Genomic DNA, 19,430 nt, shown 5'->3' on the forward strand with positions numbered 1-19,430 from the left:
CCTTATATTTACTGTTCCATTAGTCATTTATACAGTAGGAATTTGGCAAAATTGTCTTCATGAAAGTTGTTCCTTATTTTGTCTAGTTACATTTCCTTTTTTGAATCACTCCATTTGGAGTTTTGTAGCTCAAGTTATGGCCTAAAAACCATAACTGGCCGGATTGGACAGAATCCAAAATTCTAGGCAAAACTGGTTCTGCCAGATTTGGTAACCTAAGTTTGGTTGGCAATATGACTAGGTTATGATCAGAATTTAGATTTGTGTTCTTCATGAAAGTTGTAGGTATATGTCTCAGCTTTCTGCTGGTAAAATTTTAGGTCAATTGGACCTTTCTACACTGAGTTATGACTAAATGAATAAATACTATTCATTTGGTCATTTTGCCCAGGCAGAATGCAAGTCACCCGGATTAGGGCAATTTTTAGGCTAACTTGGTTTGGTTTTCTGGGCAGGGTTTCTTCACCAAAGTTGTGCCATTATGTGTCTAGTTTCATACCCTATTGGCCTTGTACCAATTGAACCTATACAACTCCATTTATGGCTGCCCATATCTGCTGGACTCATAGTCAGTCCTGTGGGTCAGCCTAGGCAGCTTACCAATCTCAAATACTAAGCCATAACTCTCTTCATTTCCTTATCATACACAACTAAATGATCACTAATTGACCATTTAAACTTTCATTCACCAACACATGAACAAAATTTAAGTTTTATGCCTCAAACCCTAACTCCAACAACTAAAATTTTCATACACATACAGTCCATAGTTTACAACACCAACATCATGTTCAATGGCAGCCATACACAAAATTTTTAGAATAAATTGGCACTAACCTTGACTTGGGCACTTTTCAAGGCTTAAAAACTTCACTTTCTTCCTTTCAAATTGCTGCCCAAAGCTTGCTCTAGTGGTAGGGATAATTTTTAATGAAGGCAAGTTAGGGTTTTAAGGTGGTTTAAGGTGGGAATTGAAGCTTTGATAAGCTTTCAATAGTGGTTTGGGTGTGGAAGAGGAAACGGCTGGAAATGGGGAAGGAGATGAATCTGATTGCTTTTATTTATTTTTATCTCAATTATCCCTTTTTAATAGGCTAGCTTAATTGTGATTGGTGGGGAAAGGATTGATGACATCATGTGATGTCAAAATTGTCATTTAATCTCATTTTCTTTCCTTTTCTTCTCTACTCATTTTCAATTTAATTTTTAGCAATATTTATTCACATTTTGTATCATAATAATTATTTACTTAACTGGACAAGTCGGCCAAAAATCATCTCTGAAGACGAAATGACCAAAATGCCCTCCGTTTAGTTTAACAGACCAAAATTGTCTGTACCAATTGAAAATTTTTTCTAAGCATTTTCTTGGCATGCTAATGCCATAGGAACTTCAATGACTCTTCTCTGGAGTCCCAAAAATTATTTTATGAATTTTCCCCTGGGTCTAGGGCTCCTAGTTGCGAGAACCGTAACTTCCCACTGGGTTATCCATCACTAGGGTACTGGCTAACCACATGGGACATTCCCTGGCAAAGTGACCTTGCTAACCACATCTAAATCATCCACTAAAGCTCATCAAATAAAGCGCTGAGTGTACTCTCCCACATTATGTACAAGGTGCTAAAGAAGACCCTAAACTAGATCAAGAATTGTTATAACCTGAACTCTATCCATTACTAGACCCATAGCCTGGCCTAAATCCTCTGGCTCTGTGTTTAAGGCTTGCTTTCTTGTTCCCTCTACTCTTTCCACCTTAATGGCCCTGGCTGCCACTACCCATGGTGCTTATATGTGGCATACTTGATGACCCTTTAGCTCTATTTTTCTTTGCTCTGGTCCCATCATCTCCCATATAACTAATTTTAATCTATCAGGCCCAATCAATTACCACATCAAATAGTTGGTCTGATAACATAGCCAAGTTTGCATATTTTCTGTCTAGCCCCTTCATGAATCTTTTCACTTTCATGCTTTTTGTGGCCACTACAGTAAGGGAACACCTGCTCAACTCTAAAAACTCAAAGGCATATTCATCCATTGATCTACTATTTTGTCTTAAAGTCTTAAAGGCCCACTGCTTGTGATCTTTAAAACTCTCTAGCATGAACCTATTTATTAATAGTTCCACAAACTGTGCCCAGGTTAACCCTTCAATACAAGGGAGCACATAATCCATCATCCACTGTCTAGGCACAGGTCCCATCACATGCTGCACACACTTTATTAGCCTCCTATCAATCAACTGCAGCTCCTCTCCTGCCTGTTTGCTAGAGTCCAAAAACTGATATACATCATTTATAGTATCATATGTATCAGGCACTAACTTCTTGAAATTTATTATTTTCTAATAAGGTTCCCCTCTCTACACTGGGGGCTACTGCTGTTATGGAGGGCAAACCATATACTGCGCTATCATGTCAATGGTCCTCTGTAGACCAGCTAGAGTGGTTGCCATTAGATCCATAGGACCCTGGGCCATAAAGGACTATTCCTGTACTTGTGGCTGCTGCTCTTCCACTTGAGCAGTTATAGGTCTCCTACGCCATCTCCCCAGGGCAGGTGCCTCATTTTGTGCCGATACTTCGTCCAGCACTTCCCGTTCTGGCCCTGTGGTAGCTCTCCTACCTCTACGCATTTTCCTGAAATTGCATTAGCCCACAAAAATCCAAAACAATGTACTAAGCATCTCTACAACTCATAATCACGTACAGGTACATAAAACAGAAACTAGATGCAAGGATAACAATACAAGGATAAATATGGATCCAATACTCCGCGTGTGACTCCTAATAAAATTCCCTTTTACATTCCCAAATACACTCTTTTCCAAGAATTTGAAGCCTAAGCTCTGATACCAACTTTGTCACGACCCAAATTATGGGCTAGACCGGCATTAGGACTTGGGTCAGCATAAGGCCCCTAAAATTGCCTTTTACATTCCCAACTATAAAGCCCATATCTATAGCCCATTTTTAAGAAATTAACTAACCAGAGTCTGGCTATAAACTGGACTACTCAACGAGGAGTTTTAGCTCACTCAACTTATGATAACAAAATATATAAATTTGGGGAGCTCTGCTCACTCTCACAATCCTCAACATAACAATTATATCGAATGGGAGCTCAGCTCCCTCATCCAAGGTTTATATTCATCCCATTCAACCACACTTGCATAAATATAGATTTATAATTTCAAAACAAATAATTTTTTGCAGTCCCACGCCAAATATAATATTCCTAGCACATGCGAAGTCTAGATTTTTAATCAATAGTATGAAATCCTGATAATTGCTGCTAATGGACCTATGAGGAAAGAAGCAGGTTAATCACAAGAAAGAGAACCTTTTGTAACTTGGAAAAAATAGGGTAAACAGGAGTGAGCGTTTGACTCATAGAGTAAGATATTGATTTTAAATATAATTTTTATAACTATCTAAGGCTAATGCATCCCTAAGGATGAAATGCAGCATATATCAACACATTCAACTAAGTTCAAACAATATTCGCACAAAGAATAATTTAGAGCACTCACACACCCATGTGTCACATCAATCAAATATATATATATACAAAAGCTTACCCCCTACACAGCTCTTTTAATTCCAACCTCTGCCCGTAAGATCAACTCGAGCCAGACTTTCTCTTAATAATCAAAATGCGGGGGTCAGCGAGATCAACTCAAAGCCGTACTCACCCTGACTTATCACTAAAAGGACCAGGCCCCAAGAGAGACTAGCTCAAGCTGACTTGCTCGTCCTACCCATATCCAGTACTATACCTCACGCATGCTAACACATGCACATAGCTTCAAATTACTCTAAGGTGACACCCACATCAATTTCATCAAATAATAATGCAACACAAAGCATTCCTATTATAGCTATAGATATATAATTATAAGTGAATACATGAGTATGCCTTGTATGTATAATAATATTGAAATTATAATTAAAATCAATATCTACTCACAGTATATTAAAAATCATTGTAGCGGCTGAGTGGAGGAGGATGGCTGACCTTGATCACTTAAACAATTATATTTTAAAGTTATTAGAATTAACTCAAAATAAGACTTTAAAGAGTTAACAGACATTCAAATTTATGTCGAAAATCTAACAGAGTTTTTCCTATATTTAGGATCTATCCAACCTACAAAGTAGCTCAAATTACACTTCTAAAATCATAAGTTAACTCAACAACATCACCTGGCCCCTCCTAGGCCCTCCAATCCAAACAAATCTCACACAGTTCGACAATTCAATTATAAGGCTTAAAACTGACATTTTGCAAAAGTCATTTAAATTAGCTCTAAAAATTCTAAAATTTTGTCCCACAGCCTTTAACAATGCTATAAGATTATTGTAAAAAAAATTATAATTTTCTAATCACCCACGAATATTTTATGAAATTTTATTTCAAACCTGGTATTGGGTAAATAAGGGAACTTAGAGTTTGTGTTTACCTACGCCGATTCTAACACTTGGAATGCATTTGAGGCATCTGAAAATGGTGGCAGGGACTATAATTTTGACCCGTTTTTGAAGCAGCTCTCACAGCTTGTCTATGCCCGAAAATACAGATCCGAGCACCAGTGAAATTTTCGCCAAAGGAAGGTACCTACGCAAAGCTCACAACACTAGGAGTTAGAATATAATTTTTATGAAATTAAATAAGTTTATTTAAGGCTCAGAAAAACACTACAAAATTCGTGGGACCCATTAGATTTTCGATGTTAGAAAATTTTGAAATTTATATCGCCGCGAAACTCTTGCCAAGTGGAGCACGTCGGTACTCTCAGAATTGTCACGGGGTTCCCGATTGGGAGAAATTTAGCCCAAAAGTAGAAATAGACTAAAATTTTACGGGCTTAAATCGGACAAACCACTCAACAAAAATTCATGTTCTTGGTGTCTTTGAAAAACTCTCGGAGAGTAGAATAAAATGAACACAAGACCCGGCTCAATTGGTGGCCAGATCGGTTGAATTTTAGTCGAGAAGATGAAAAGTCACACGCTACATGTGAGGGAGTTTCAAGCAAAATTTTCCAGCTTTTGGGGCGACGGCCAGTGGCAGGGAGGAGGTCTAGTGGTGCACCGACGAGCTAGGGAGAAGGGGGAGGTGGTGGCTAGCGGCGGCGACAAGAGATGAGAGAGAAAATGAAGAGAGAAAAAAGGTGGGTAGCAGCGCGTGGGAGGAGAAGAGAAAAAGAGAAGATGGCTGATTGGATTCGACCGATCCAATCCAGTTCCATTTGATTCTGCTGGTTCGATTCAAGGTACCCAAAATTGAATTTTTACTCTGTCTTGGAACCCAAAACAAGACCCAAAAATTTCAAAAAAATTACAGAAAATTCAAAAAAATTTGTAATCCAAATATATTTTTAAATTTGTCACATAGTCTTTAAATTAATTTTTAAAAATAGATGAAATTTATTATTTTAAGAAAATCAAATCTAATTTTTAAAAATCCAGAAAATTCAAATTTAATTTCCATATTATTTAATAAAGTAAAATATTATAATTTACATATAAAATAATTATTTAAAAATTTGAGGTGTTACAATTATTTTTCATTTTACTTCTTATTAGGTTTTAAGCTTATTCATCTTTCTTTCTTTTTAAGCTTATTTATCTTTGTGTTTTTTTTTTTAAATTAAGCTTATTTACCCATAACTAAATCATATTTTATTGCTCAAATTTATGGTTTGGCCTTATTTTATATCTCAATTTTATAATATTTATATATAAATATATATTTACATAGATGTTATGTTAAGCATAAGTCACCGTATTAGTTAATAGTGATAATAATATAACCATAATTCAATAAGGCCAATAAATTTTATTTAACATCCACATATTAGTTATTATCCACTAATAATAAAAAAATATAGCTAAAAAATATAGAAATAAGATGCATTAAAATTATTCTCAATCACTTTGTTATTTGATTGTATTTTAATGTCACGACCCAACCTATGGGTCGGACCGGCACTAGGACCTGAGCCAGCCTAAAACCCCCGAGGCCCGTAGTAAGCCTAACTATTCATTAACCCAACTCTAAGGCCCATTTGGGCCCAATTTCAAGAAACCAACCGGACAGAGTCCGGCCATAAAGTGGACCTTTCAACGGGGAGTTTTTGACTCACCCGACCTGTAAACAAAATATATCATCAATTGGGGAGCTCAGCTCACCCTCCACATACTCATATCAACATCAAAAAATAAATGGGAGCTCAGCTCCCTCATTCAATCCATCAAACATGCATATAATAATTTTACAGATCCACATGACAATTTATATTACAGACCCGAATCATTTAAATATCTCTAACACATGCGGAAATTCTAGAAGTTTATAGAATTACACAAATACTGATAAACGACCTGCGAGGGAGAAAAGCAGGTTAACCTCAAAAATATATCCTCCTGTGGCCTGAAAAATATTGAACAGGAGTGAGCGTTCGACTCAGAGAGTAAAATATCAATTTTAACCATAATCTCTATAACTATCTAGAACTAATGCAACATGTAGAGTGAAATGCAACATCAACAACATTTTCACGTCATAACATCAAAAAGGTAATTTGGAGCACTCACTCACGTCATAACATCAATCATAATATATGGGAGCTGATCCCCTATACAGCTCTCTTAAATCCAACCTGGTGCCAGCGAAGAACTCAGCTCGGACTTCCACTTAATAACCAAATCGGGGTCCCAGCGAAGAACTCAAGCCGTGTCTACCCCGAAGGACCGGGTCCCAGCGAAGATCTCAAGCCGTGTCTACCCGTCCTATCCATAGTCCACACCACATCACACGCACGCCAACGCACGCACACTGCTCCAAATTACCACAACAACATCCATGGCACGCTAACAGTTATGAATGCAACATAAATCGTGCCTAGAGTTTAACTACATAAATATATGCATATAAGTGATGCATGGACATGCTTGAACATATAATAATATCGAAATTACAATTAAAATTAATATTTTACTCACAGACTTGATAACGGTCCGTGGCGGTGAGGCGGAGGAAGAAGGTCATCGCTCACACGACAATTACATTACATTTATTTAATACAAATGACTCAATACAAATCAAGAAAAGACTAAATCGTCCTAAGTCATGCCGAAAATCGTGAGTCTCCCCTATACCTAGGACCTACCCAACCTGCAAAATGGCTCAAAACACACTTCTATATTTACAATCCATATATCCACAGCTCAATCATATCACACAGCCCCTCCTGGGCCCATCAAATCAATCATCCATCACAATATGTAAAATTTCAATTTAGTCCTTATAATTGACCATTTTTGCAAAAACTGCCCAAATAAGCTCTAAAAATTCTAAAACTTTGCCCCGCGGTCCTTAGCAATATTACTAAGCTATTGCAAAAAGAATCATAATTTTCTAAGCTACCACGAATATTTTATGGATTTTTAATCCTATTTAAGCACTAGAAAATTACGAAAAAGCAAGGTTCGGGTTTACCTTTGCCGATTCCGACTTCGGGAAGGCGTTCGGGACGTCTAACAATGGGGGGATAGCCAAAACCTCGATCCAATTCGGAGACTTTTCCACGTGCAGTGCATGCGCGGAAATTCACGCACCGGACAACTGTCGAATTTCCGCGAATTGAGGATACCTACACGAAGCCCATAACACGGGGGTTAGCACATAAATTTTTCAGAATTTTCTAAGCTCATTAAATGCTCGGAAAAACACTGCGAAGTTCCGTGGGACCCACCGAAAAATGGTGTCGGAAAAATTCGAAATTTATGTCGCCGCAAAGCTCTCGACAAGTGGAGCGCTCTGGTACTCTCGGTTTTCTCGTGGGGTTTACGGTTTGTGAGAAATCTAGCCCAAAAGTCAAAATGGGCTAAAACTTCCCGGGCAAAAATTGGACAAACCGCTCTATGGATTTCGGTGTTCTTGGTGTCTATGGAAAGCTCTCGACGAGTAGATGAGTTTAGACACAAGACCCGATCCGATTGGTGGTCGGATCGGCCGGATTTTGGCCGGGAAGGTGAATACGATCGCGCGCATTGCTTCGGAGCGATTTCCGTTCAGGCGGCCGGCGTGAGAGGGAGGTGAGGTGGGGCGCCGACAAGGTGGGGAGGCAGGGGAGGTGGCGGCGCGGCAAGGGGAGGAGGGAGGAGAGAGAAAAGAGAGAGAGAAGGGGAGGAGGTCAGACGCGCGCGGGAGGAAGAAGGAAGAAAAAGAAAAGGCCGGTCCGATTCGACCGGTCCGATCCGGTCCGGTTCGATTCGATCGGTCCGATTCATGATACAAAATTTTGAATTTTTTACTCTGCCTCGGGACCGAAAATGAGGTCCAAAAATTCCAAAAAAATTTCAGAAAACTTAAAAAAATTCGTAGACTCCAAATATATTTTTAGTTTTGCCACGTGGTCTTTAAATTAATTTTTAAAAATCATCAAAGTTTATATTTTCAAAAAATCGAACTCGATTTTTAAAATCCGAAAAATCTCAAAAAAATTTCTAAAATTTAAATAAAATTAAAATACCAAAATGCTCATAAAATAATAAAATTTAAAATTTTTGGGGCGTTACATTCTTCCCTCCTTACAGAAAATTCGTCCTCGAATTTTTACACAAGGCAGAATAAAGCACATGATTATACATTGAACAAATAAGGGTACTTGCTACGCATGTCCCGTTCTGACTCCCAGGTGCACTCTTCCACCGACTGACTCCTCCACAAAACCTTAACCATAGGGATCTGTTTGGATCTTAGCTGTCTCACTTGGTAGTCCACTATGGCTACAGGTTGCTCCTCAAATGTCAAGTTCTCTTTTAGCTCTATTACATCTGGTTGTAGTACATGAGAAGGATCTGGAATGTATTTCCTGAGCATGGAGATGTGAAACACGGGATGAACGTGAGAAAAGTTGGGTGGTAGTTCCAACCAGGTGAGCAATCGCTCCAACTCTATCAAGAACCTCAAAAGGTCCAATATACCGAGGTGCCAACTTGCCCTTCTTTCCAAATCTCATCACTCCCTTCATCGGAGAAACCTTCAGAATACATAGTAAACATCGCAAACTCCACATCCCTCCGTCTGGTGCATAACTCTTACGCCTCTGAAAGTCGCTTTCAATCATTCCCTGATTAAAGGAACTATCTCTGAAGTGTACTGCACTAGGTCTACATCATGCACCTTCGCTTCCCCCATTTCTGTCCAACACAGAGGAGACCTACACTTTCTTCCATATAGTGTCTCATAGGGTGCCATCCCTATGTTGGAGTGATAACTGTTGTTGTAGGCAAACTCCACCAAAGCTAGCTGCTCATCCCATTGACCTCCAAAATCCAAAACACTCGTGCGAAGCATGTCTTCCAGTGTTTGGATTGTCCTTTCGGACTGTCCGTCTGTCTGAGGGTGGAAAGCCATACTGAAGTTCAACTGTGTGCCAAGTGCCTCCTGCAATTTTCTCCAAAACCGAGAAGTGAATTGGGGCCCTCTGTCAGATATTATGGAAGCCGGAACTCCATGCAATCTGACTATTTCTCGAATGTAGAGTCGGGCGTACTGTGCCACAGAATATGTAGTCTTCACAGGCAAGAAGTGAGCTGATTTGGTTAAGCGGTCTACAATTACCCATATCGAATCATATCCTCACGTGGTACGAGGCAACCCAGTCACAAAATCCATAGTAATCATTTCCCACTTCCATTCTGGGATAGGGAGCTCTTGCAGCTTCCCTGATGGTCTCTAGTGTTCAAACTTCACCTTCTGACAAGTCAAGCACTTGGACACAAAGTCGGTTATGTCTCTCTTCATGCCATTCCACCAATAACTATCTTTCACATCATGGTACATCTTGGTGGAGCCTGGGTGGACATTGTACAGTGTATAGTGTGCCTCTTGCATGATTTCATTTCTGAGATTGTCCACATCGGGCACACATATCCTAGAACCTTGCACTAGGGCGCCATCATTGGCAAATCCAAACTCACCACCTTCACCTTGCTGTACTCTTTCTACGATCTTCATCAATTGTTGATCTCTGTGCTAGGAAACTCTAACTCTGTCTCTCAAGTCTGGCCTCACCGAAAAATGAGCCAACAATACCCCCTCATCTGAAAGATCTAGGATTAAACCTTGATCCATCAACTCATGTACTTCCTGAATCAACGGTCTCTTTTCTGCTGAAATGTGCGCCAAACTGCCAGAAGATTTTCTGCTCAAAGCATCTGCTACAACATTGGCCTTCCCAGGGTGGTACTGGATGGTGCAATCATAGTCCTTCAGAAGCTTCATCCATCTCCTCTGTCTCAAGTTTAAATCCCTCTGTTGGAAGATGTACTTCAAACTCTTATGGTCGGTGTATATCTAGTGAAGGTACTTCAAACTCTTATGCTTTCTCATAAATTTAGCACATAAATTTTTCAGAATTTTCTAAGCTCATTAAATGCTCGGAAAAATACTGCGAAGTTTCGTGGGACCCACCGAAAAATGGTGTCTGAAAAATTCGAAATTTATATCGCCGCGAAGCTCTCGACGAGTGGAGCGCTCTGGTACTCTCGGTTTTCTCGTGGGGTTTACGGTTTGTGAGAAATCTAGCCCAAAAGTCAAAATGGGCTAAAACTTCCCGGGCAAAAATTGGACAAACCGCTTGATGGATTTCTGTGTTCTTGGTGTCTATGGAAAGCTCTCGACGAGTAGATGAGTTTAGACACAAGACCCGGTCCGATTGGTGGCCGGATCGGCCGGATTTTGGCCGGGAAGGTGAACGGTCGCCCGCGCGCTGCGCGTTGCTTCTGGAGCCGTTTTCTGGCGTTCCAGGCGACGGCCGGCCGTGAGGGAGGGTGAGGTGGGGCGCCTGCGAGGTGGGGAGGCAGGGGAGGTGGCGGCACGACAAGGGGAGGAGGGAGGAGAGAGAAGGGGAGGAGGTCAGACGCGCGCGGGAGGAGGAAGGAAGAAAAAGAAAAGGCCGGTCCGATTCGACCAGTCCAATCCGGTCCGGTTCGATTTGGCCGGTCCGATTCATGATACAAAATTTTGAATTTTTACTCTGCCTCGGGACCGAAAACGAGGTCCAAAAATTTCGAAAAAATTTCAGAAAACTCAGAAAAATTCGTAGACTCCAAATATATTTTTAGTTTTGCCACGTGGTCTTTAAATTAATTTTTAAAAATCATCAAAGTTTATATTTTCGGAAAATCGAACCCGATTTTTAAAATCCGAAAAATCTCAAAAAAATTCCTAAAATTTAAATAAAATTAAAATACCAAAAATGTTCATAAAATAATAAAATTAAAAATTTTTGGGGTGTTACATTTAAATTATTTATATTTATTGATTTCAAAGTTTTTGCTATTACAATTCATACATACAAATGGATTTGATAGTGTGAAAAATTACTAAATATCAATTTTGATAAATTTTGTTTAATTTTTTATGTTAAATATTAGGAAATTTAAAAGTTAAATATTAATTAGTTTAAAAAAATATTAAATATTAATTAACATTAACAATAGAGTAATAAATTTTATTTAATATATATTAATGAATAATAATAATAATAACAATAATAATAATAATAATTAATAATAATAATAATTATTATTATTATTATTATTATTATTATTATTAGAAGGAGAAGAAGTGTGCCACCTAAAGTGTTAAAGTTAATCGCATTAAAGGTTCTCAACTTATGTGATTGTTTTATTTTAATTATTTAATTTTAATTTATTAAAATAAAATTCTTCAATTTTAATTTTATTTAAAAGAAAATTCTTAGCTTACAATAGTAAATTTCAAAATAAAAAAATATATATATACTTTTTTAACTACTCTTTTCTAAAAAGAAAACCACCATTCTACCTATTTCTATTTTTGTTTCTCATATTCTTAATTTACTATGGTCAAATTAATTGATACTTATTAATCAATAACATTATTATATTGTTAATAAAATTATTATTTAATAATTTTTTAATGAAATTACTTATAATATATAATTTTTATTTGTTATTAATTTTTTATTCTTATTTAAATTTTGTCAAACTTTAATTGAGTTTATCAATAAATAATTATATTTGCACCTTCAATTTTAGAACAATATTTCTAAAATTTTATTTAAATTAAATAATTTAATTTAAGTGCCAATCAATTTACTTTCCCTCTTTAATTTTAAAAGAATTTTTAAAATACAATTAGAATTAAACAATTAAATTCAATTAAATTTAATAAAATAAATTAATAATAACAAATAGAAAAGTATAAATTAAGATATAATTTTATTAATAAATTCAGTAAATAATAATGTTATTTAAATTAAAATAATTTTATTGATAAATTAATATCAGTTAATTAGACCCTAAAAAATTAACAACGTGAGTGAAAGAAAATAAAAAAGAAAATAGAATAAAATTGTGATTTTCTTTTAAAAAAGAGTGGTAAAATAAATTTTTTTTCTTTTTACTTAATCTTGTTATTGTAGGTTATAAAGTGCTTTTATGAAATAAAATTAAAGTTTATGAATTTTATTTTAATAAATTAAAATTGAATGATTAAAATTAAATAATCAGTTAAATTAAAGAAATGGTAAGTGCAAATTGTCTCCACAACCTTATGACTAAGGAGATAATAAATGGCAGCTTCTTACTAGCCTATTTTAAAGACTATACATAGAGAGAGATGTATAATTCAAGAGCTTTTTGCTGTTTAATAATAATTATTAAATTTATAAATATTACTAATAATTTTTAAAAAAATAATTATAATAAAAAAATTAATTTATCATTGGGAAACAACAGTAAAAATAATAGCTTTAAATTGGTAGTGTTGAAATCTATCTAAAATTATAAAAATCTTGAGTTGAGATTATAATGAAAACGAATAAGAAATAATTGCATCATCGACTTAATGGTTACTTTAATCAGATGATTTTATCTCATTTCAGTTGAACTTTCTATACTAATATAATTATTAAATATTATTTTTATTTATTTATAAGAGCACTAAAGGAAGTACTGAATTGTCTAATAATTCACATCATTCAATGTTGCGAAAATTCGCATCGCTCAGAGTTGAGTTAAACCGAGTACCCCTTAGCTGTGGTATGTAAGTACTGCCACTGGGCAATGAAGCTCAAATATATGGTTGAGCTTTATAAAAGAGGCTCCAAAATTTTCACTTTCAAGTTTCAGGGACCATTTGTACTTGGCAGTTTGCTGGTGGCTCTCTGCTCACCACAACCACACACACACATTGGCTTCGGACCCCACAAAACTTAGCTGTGTCTACCAGATTTCTTGATTTTTGTTCACCAAATCCAAACCCTTATCTTTTATAGGCTCAGCTTCTTGAATTCTTCGCCAGGCACCCCTATTCTCATATCTTCCGGACTCTTGGTTACATTATACAGTACTCCGTTTTCTTATATCTTCCCATATTTTCTCCATCTTTCTTCTTGTGTTTTTTTACCTCCGTCTTGCCGCGTTCTTGGTTAGCTTTCTGTTCGAGAATCAAGATTTTTCGTCCACGAATCTTTTTGGTTTGCCTTACAATATTTGTTGTATTTCAAGCAATTTTCAGGCATTGATAGTGGGTATCTCTTGATTCTTGAAAGGTTTATCTCCACTTTCACTTTCATGGCCATGTTCCGAATCTCCCTAAGAGGAAGGTCACTGCAGTAGTTGAAAAAACAAAGTGGGTATCTGCTAAAATTAGAGAAAAAGGATTGAAAAGCAGGGGGTTTTTAAGGAAGATGAAGATTCAGTGCGATGTGTGTGAGAGAGCTCCAGCTACGGTGATATGTTGCGCAGATGAAGCAGCGCTTTGTGCGAAATGTGACATAGAAGTGCATGCAGCGAACAAGCTTGCAAGCAAGCACCAGAGGCTTCTCCTTCAATGCCTGTCCAACAAGCTGCCTCCTTGTGACATATGCCAAGTAAGTTGATTACCAAACCTTCTAAACAAGTTTTGATTTTTTTTAAAAAACTACTGTTGTTTTCTCCTATTTTTGTCATGTGATTGGTTTGTTCCGTCTCTCCATTGATTTCGTGTTGAAATTCATCACAATAGCAAGAAATTGAGTGTGTTACTCATGCTTAAAATGCTCTTTGATCTATTCTATTTGATCTACAAGAAGACTTGCAAAGGGAAAAAAGAAAAACGTAGCCATCATGTTAATAGCCTATTCCTATTATTCAGAGTGTCTACCCTCATCAGGTTCCTCAAATCAACTAGTTGGAATCGGCTATACAGCCCCAATTTCAACCCGTTCAGGGAAAAACATTAGGAATTACTCCAGTGAATGAATTTTTCTTTAACAGTCTGTTTGGAAACAAGAAATTAGTAAGAATTTAATTCAATTGATTTTTTTTTTTTTTTTGAGTCAATTCTCATGTTTGGAAAGATAGTACGGGCAAGAATTCAATTCTTTTAACTTAAAAAAATTATTTTAAAAGAAATAGAAATCAGACAAAAGTTGTATAATTGTGTGGGTAGTAGTGTTATATGTTATATAACTTGATATTATCCATTGGATTGATCTCATCGGATTGATCTCATCATAATTACTTGTCCTAATTAACAGCTAAATGCATAGCATTGTCCCACAATAAGCGCTTTATAAGCATTATCAGGGAGATCTTACTATCTTTGTTTCTTTCATTTTATTTTATTTTTATTTCCTATTTTTCACTCATCAGTACTTCTAACACTAGCAACCCTGTGATGAAGTAAAGGATTCTCGGATAAGACCATTTGGCATGAGAAGTTCACATCTTGTCAATCTAATATTATATATGCTCTTGGTTGATGCAGCCAACTTACACCATCATGCAGTTTATTACATCATATTATCCATCGAGGTTTTCATTTGTTAATGGGGATTTCAAATTAATGGGTTTGGATGAGAATGTACATATAGTTTATTTGTTGAATAGATTCATGATTCTTGATGGGTAATTGTTTGAGTATGAATTCACCTATTAAAAAGGTGTAATCTTGGTTGTATTGTACCCCATAAATTTTGGTTAAAACACGTTTTGCTCCTTATCCTTTACAGGTCCCAATTTTTATGTATACAATCTGAACCACAAATTAGATTCATCTCTGAATTATGCATCTCTGATTATTCCCTTTCCCTCTTATTTGATGCTCAGGAAAAGGCAGCTTTCATTTTCTGTGTTGAAGACAGAGCCCTTCTCTGCCAGGACTGTGATGAACCAATCCATTCAGCTGGTAGCCTCTCTGCAAATCATCAGCGATTTTTGGCCACTGGTATCAGAGTGGCTTTAGGATCTAGTTGTACCAAGGACACTAAGAAGAGTTGTTTAGAGCCACCCAATCAGAGTGCACAACAAACTTCCATGAAATTGCCTGTTCAACAGCCATCAAGCTTAAACTCTTCATGGGCAGTTGATGACTTGATGCAGTTCTCAGACTTCGAATCAACCACTGACAAGGTAATGAAATTGATATATGGATTCAATACCATTACTCAACATTTATATTCCTATTTTATTGTCTTTGCAAAGACTAACAATATTGGAGAACTTCGGAATAATATTTCCAAGAAAAGACAAGAACTATTTGGTTCTAGCCTAGCTTTATCTATTTTTGGGTCTTACACCAGAACAACTAACCTTTGTTTCAAATTTGCAATTTTGGCCAATCCTTTTTTATTTTTTCATTTTCATACGCAATTTTTCATAGTAATGTGGATTGTAGCCAAACTTTGAAAGAAGGTTTGCCAAAACTCTCAAATCAGTGAAAAGGTTCAGATTTTTCTCTTCCTTTTTCTTTTTAATTTTCAAATGTTAAATAATAATTAATACTTCCTAAAACTAATACCTTTTGGAGGGTCTTTCACTTGAATATTACCACATTAGATGCTAATATGAAAAAAACTATCGAACGAAACATATGCTGTGGTAATAATTTGAGAATTTTAGTATACATCCTTTCAAGTTTGGCTACACTGGAGACCAATGCAAAATGTTGTGTATGATTTCAGTTTTATTTAACTATGTAATAGGAATCAATACTATATAGTCAATTTTTTGAAACTAGTGCTTGATTATTTTTTGGTACACTTATTTATGTTTACAGCTTACCAAGTTGAGTTAATTCTTATATCAGCCTTAGTTGGTAGCCTCATTTCAAGAGAAATAGGTATACTGATTACTTCAAGGAAATAAATTAAATTGAAAAGCAATGTCTGATTAAATAACTATCTTGGTAATAGAAATTTAGCAAGGTTTACATTAAATAGCTCAGCTAAGATTATGAATGTCACTAGTTCTTAAAAATATAGGAATCTGCACTTCTTTACCTATCCATTTCAACATTTTAACAGTTTGTTGTGATTTACAAGTTCAATTTTCCAGCTCTATTATTGGAAGGAAAATGGTGCTGACTGTTAGTTGAATGTAATCTTTTAAATCTTCATGTCTTGTTAACATTCTTGTTTGTTCCTTCACTCAGCAGAAAGAGCAACTCGAATTCGGAGAGTTTCAGTGGTTAGCTGATATGGGAATATTTGGTGAGCAACTTCCTCAAGAAGCATTAGCAGCAGCTGAAGTTCCTCAATTAGCAGTTCCACCATCAGTCAGTGTTAGCTCATACAGACCTACGAAGTCCAATATGCCTACTAAGAAGCCTAGGATTGAGATTTCTGATGAAGATGATGATGATGATGAGTACTTCACTGTACCTGATCTTGGCTGAGATGGGCCATAGACTCTATGGTTTGAATTTTATGGTTTGCAAACTGTACATAGTTTCCTAAGTACATGCAATGTATTTATGTTTATTACAAGATATGTTGTGAGAAACATAAAGGTTTGTTTAGGAAATTTACATTTTCTATATTATCCGGTATTACTATTTTGGTTCACCAGTATCGTCACTGCTCATGGTAGTATATCAGTGTTTTGAATGCTCTTTATGTCACTCTGTCTTGAATCTTTTTCTTAGTGATTACATTCAACTTGCTTGGATTGTTTACTTTCGGTATGGCAACTAGCTTGATTTTATAGCATTTATTCTAGTTTATCTTGGAGGCAATGCTATTTTAAAATGGAGAAGAGTTTCATCTTTGGAAAACAGCTATTGGCCATCTTTCTTTGAGTCTGGCTTGGAAGGCAAATTTAAATAACAGGATCAGCCTTTAAAGGTTGTAATCCATGAAATGATCAAATCACAAGGCAATTAGCTCATGAGGTGAGCTTCACAAATCAAAATCCCGTGCAATCCAAGCATATGCATTATGCAGCACCGCACTAGCTCATGAGGTGAGCTTCACAAATCAAAAGCCTGTGCAATCCAAGCATATGCATTATGCAGCACAGCAAATCCTGAGAGATTGCTATGGGAAATTGGGAACTGGATAATTGTGTATTCAGCTAAAATTCAATGGTCTGGTCTCTAGTTACATGTCAATTTATCTACGTAGATAGCATAGACAGACTTCAAAAGATTTGTCATGTAAATTCTGTACAACACAATTCAAGCAACCTAAAGGAGACATCTTCCGAAGATACAGGTGATAACAGAGACGTATCTGTCAGAAACTTAAGAAAGATGAAATGACTGGGTCCTACCCTTGACAAAAAATGAACTATCTAGGCCTTGATTAGGAGTACGGCTTCTGCTCTATCCAAGTCTCCAACTTCCAGGATATTTTGAGGCAAACGCCGGGTCCACAATGCATTAGACCGTAAGCGGCATGTCGCCATAGATTCTTATGGTGGTTTCTAACTCAACTTACTAGACAAGGTAATTTTCAATAAAAATTAGGTATGCATTTATTTGTGATTTTTCTTTTTTTTTTTTTAACTTTTATAAGTTAATTTTAGGCATTAAATGTCTTTGAAATGATTATGAAAGAGAATTGTGTTTTTATGGATGCCAAGTAGCTGTGGAAGAAAAGTGGAAAGAGTGCAAATCTTAAGAGAAATAGAAAGCTACAAGGGTTAGAGCACGCCCCGTGTTTTTTGCCGTGTAACTTTATTGGTGAGTGGTACAAGCCAGTGTGATCCTTAATTCAAAATACGAAGAAGAAGAAGTAGAGAGTTACACCAACAATTACATTACCCATGTTTTAGATTATCTACTTCTATCATATGAAGGTTACACAACCTGGTGTAATTTTTACACGCCTAATGCATTCTCCAGTTCTGAAGTTGTGTTGAGGCAAAAGATTACACAGGCTCGTGTAATTCTCTATTAAAATTACATGCGGCCGTGTATTTTTATTTTTTCTTCTTCTAAGTCACCAATGAGACTTAGATTTTCTTCTAGACCTTTTGTATTTTCTTTTTTTTTTTTAGCCTTTTAGGGTTTTTCTTTAAGCAGTATATAAATATTTTATTCTTAATTTTTCTACAAGTAGTAAGAAAGAGAAAATAGTACAAAAATTTAGATTTTTAGTGGGAAGAGGATGGCAACAAAGAGATTCTTCTATTTCTCTATGCACTACACCAATAAAATTTCGGCTTAGACGTTCTTCCTTTCCTTTGCCTTTTATGCTTATTTAATTTTATTTCATATTTTTCTCTGTAAAAATGAGCATGAGAGTAATTTCTTTGGATTTCAAAGTTAAGTTGTAAAACTCTGATTTAATCAACGAATTTAATTTTATTTTATTTTTTTAAAGAAATGAGGGATCTCTGAGTATAAATTTGATTTTTATTCAATGTTATGTTTTTTATATATTTTCATTCATTTTTTTGTGATTTAGTACTTACTTGTTGTTAAGGTCTCACTGAGTATTAACTTGAGTCATTGATTGAAGAACTTAACAATGAAAATTAATTATGATTCTAGGTTTACAGATAAACTATAATTATAATAGAAATTTCATGCTTAATTAAAACATTAATGGACTTTAATTAAACGAAAGGTCACGTAGGCAAGGTTTAATTTGATTTAAAACAGACCTTAGATGCCTTTAAAATGAATTGAAGGGATTTTTAAATTAATCTCTTTTAAAATTATAAATACTAATATATTAAATTGACTGGATTAAATTCCGATATTAGTGTGAAACCCAACTCTAAAGTCATTTTTTATTAATTGATATTTGTTTAGATAATTTTGTTTTAATTTGCTCCATTTGCAATTGCTCTTATCTACATAATTAAATTAATCATAATTTAATAATTACATAATTAAATTAATCATAATTTAATAATTAAATATGATTCCCGAAAGAATGATATCTTTTTTATACCAAGTCAATGACTAAAATCATACAGACCAAAATAAAATTACTAATTTAACTTTATACACATATGGTTTAAGATTATATATATATATATATATATATATATATATATATATATATATATATATATATATATATATAACAATTTTTATTTTTTATTTCTCTAGCCTCTTAATTTAATTTTAAATATATTAAACTACCTTAAAATC

The 19,430-nt window shown here is 35.4% G+C and overlaps 1 protein-coding gene across 2 annotated transcripts; it reads left to right on the forward strand.

Moving 5' to 3' along the window:
- The first annotated feature begins 13,287 nt into the window (after window positions 1-13,287).
- On the forward strand, window positions 13,288-17,000 carry LOC110642402 (B-box zinc finger protein 25). 2 transcript variants are annotated; one of them, XM_058148364.1, is made up of 3 exons: window positions 13,288-13,935; window positions 15,155-15,457; window positions 16,482-17,000. In XM_058148364.1, the coding sequence occupies exons 1-3, from the start codon at window positions 13,753-13,755 to the stop codon at window positions 16,719-16,721; spliced, it is 726 nt and encodes a 241-aa protein (XP_058004347.1). In that variant the 5' UTR covers window positions 13,288-13,752; the 3' UTR covers window positions 16,722-17,000. The 2 variants fall into 2 exon arrangements, with proteins under 2 accessions (XP_058004347.1, XP_058004346.1); XM_058148363.1 differs by having other exon boundaries at window positions 13,300-13,935; window positions 16,479-17,000.
- The last annotated feature ends 2,430 nt before the right edge of the window (window positions 17,001-19,430 follow it).

The sequence above is a fragment of the Hevea brasiliensis genome, chromosome 6 (assembly GCF_030052815.1).
Source record: "Hevea brasiliensis isolate MT/VB/25A 57/8 chromosome 6, ASM3005281v1, whole genome shotgun sequence".
Lineage (NCBI taxonomy): Eukaryota > Viridiplantae > Streptophyta > Magnoliopsida > Malpighiales > Euphorbiaceae > Hevea > Hevea brasiliensis.

Bases quoted from the DNA above. Each gene is read 5' to 3' on its own strand.
- LOC110642402 (XM_058148363.1), top strand. From the start codon at position 13,753: ATGAAGATTCAGTGCGATGTGTGTGAGAGAGCTCCAGCTACGGTGATA. The intron at 13,936-15,154 runs GTAAGTTGATTA...TTTGATGCTCAG, and splicing joins CTCCTTGTGACATATGCCAA to GAAAAGGCAGCTTTCATTTT. The intron at 15,458-16,478 runs GTAATGAAATTG...TCCTTCACTCAG, and splicing joins TCGAATCAACCACTGACAAG to CAGAAAGAGCAACTCGAATT.